Raw genomic sequence first — 2,043 nt, 5'->3', positions numbered from 1 at the left:
CCGGGCGCGGGGCTCAGGGGTGCAAGGGGTGACGGGAGGCAGCAGCTACACAACGGCGCTTTCCCTTCCTCTCCACCCACTCCCCCGGCTGTGAATTCCAGCGGGTCGCACTCGTATAAACGCAAATAAAATTGTAAACGGGAGCTTTTCCTTTCTCGGTCACCAGAAGGAGAAGGAAATGAGCCGACATGTCTGAGGGCGGCAAGGGGAGCTCGCTGGCCTTCGGCCAGGTGGTAATCGGGCCTCCGGGCTCCGGGAAGACGACCTACTGCCACGGCATGCAGGAGTTCATGGGCAGGATTGGGCGCAAGGTGACGGTGGTGAACCTGGACCCCGCCAACGAGGCGATGCCCTACCAGTGTGCCGTGGACGTCGCCGAGCTCGTCACCCTGCCCGACGTGATGGAGAACCTGAAGCTGGGGCCCAACGGGGGGTTGATCTACTGCATGGAGTACCTGGAGGCCAACTTCGACTGGCTGCAGGAGAAGCTGGCTGCGTTCCGGGGTCACTACTACTTGTTTGACTGCCCAGGGCAGGTGGAGCTCTACACCCACCACGACGCCCTGAAGAACGTCTTCGCGCGGTTGGCCAAGTGGAATTTCAGGGTAGGTTTGGGGCTCCGCAGGGAGCTGGGGTCGGCGCCTGGCACCCCCGCCTGCGTGTGCAAGGGGCTGGCAGCTGTACGCCGCGCGGTCAGAGCTTTTGCTCGTGGGTACCCACGGCTGTTTTCTTCACTGACCTGTTTGGCTGCGAAACAGGTGAAAGCCGTTCACGTGAAACAGCTTTATCAGGGAAGGAGAGAAATTTTGCCCCATTTTGTGCTCGGAGGGATTGGCTTGTTCAGGGCATTTAGTGCAGTGGGATTATCATGAACGCAGACATGGATTCCTTCCTCACGCGCTCTCGCTGTGCTCCGGGGTCCTCTCCGCAGACCCGGTGTGTTTTATCCGGGTGGGCGCTGTATTTCGGAGTGGGTAGGTAGATGTGTGCGCTGGGCGAGCGGGCACCCTTTGGCCCTGCGGCGTGAGGAGTTCAGGCGGCGTCTCAGGCCCTACCTGGCACTCCTGCAGCCAAGCCGAATCGCTCTGCACGTTGTGGTACGTGCTCTGTGCTTTCTTGCACAATGGAAGATGCAAATGAGGAAATGCAGGTGAGAAGCATCCCATAACCGAGCTAACTTGCTTACGTTGCATTTGGTTTGCATTTGGGCCAAACCATGAATGTGCAAACCCTGTATGGTCTGAGCAGGAAGGGCAAGTTCATTTGCTTGAGAACGTCACTGGGCATCTGCGCATTAGAAATTATTTTTATTCAAATAAAACTACGTGAAATTGTAGTTACTAAAAAAAAAAAAGGTAGTTACACGGCCGTTTTGATGCTCACCCCAGTGCTTACACCTGCCCGTGAGCTTTAAACCGGCTTTTTTTTGCTGCAGAAGCATAGCTGTGACTCAACCGCACTCAGCTGTCGAGCCCTGGCTTTGAGTAACATTGTGTAACAGGCAGTCACTTAACAGAGGTCCCGGACCACATTATTACAGCTGCACGAAACACAGGGAATCAAACTGCTCATTAATTTAATTATTAATTATTATTTCAAACCACACGACAATTGGCTCTCCCAGCAGAGCGTGGTGTGCTACAGTTACCCGGCCTGCGTGTACGCTGTGCCTGAGCTTTCCTGTGGGGAAGGTGGAAATCTGGAGGCAGTCGTGTCGTTCCGAAGGAGAGTTAACCCCAGCTCCCACCCCCCAAAAACCCGCAGGGTTCAGACAAGCGTGGAAACTCCACCTGCAAAGAAAGCAGCCCTGAGAAAAGGGAGAGTGCTTGCAGGTCTTAAGTGTCTTTCGGTAGTGCTGGTGGAGCTCAGCACCCCTATAAGCCTCCCCACAGCCCTTTCTGTGCACCAGCACCCTGGGTCCTGAACCCCCCGGGTGGTCCGTGGGTGTGAATGTGGCGATACGTACTTCTGTGTATATGTGTGCGCTCGTAGGTGAGGGTGTTTTAGATGCAGGAGCCGGAAGGCGGGCGGTAACTTTCCCTA

The 2,043-nt window shown here is 55.8% G+C and overlaps 1 protein-coding gene across 1 annotated transcript in view; it reads left to right on the top strand.

Moving 5' to 3' along the window:
* The first annotated feature begins 89 nt into the window (after nucleotides 1-89).
* GPN2 (GPN-loop GTPase 2) overlaps nucleotides 90-2,043 on the top strand; it is a 4,574-nt gene continuing 2,620 nt past the window's right edge. Inside the window, exon 1 of the mRNA XM_009334664.1 lies at nucleotides 90-605. Within this exon, the coding sequence (XP_009332939.1) occupies nucleotides 189-605 (417 nt within the window). The 5' untranslated portion in view covers nucleotides 90-188. The remainder of the gene's footprint in view (nucleotides 606-2,043) is intronic.

Source organism: Pygoscelis adeliae, unplaced genomic scaffold (assembly GCF_000699105.1).
Source record: "Pygoscelis adeliae isolate BGI_AS28 unplaced genomic scaffold, ASM69910v1 Scaffold422, whole genome shotgun sequence".
NCBI lineage: Eukaryota > Metazoa > Chordata > Aves > Sphenisciformes > Spheniscidae > Pygoscelis > Pygoscelis adeliae.
This window is presented reverse-complemented; position numbering and strand designations above follow the sequence as displayed.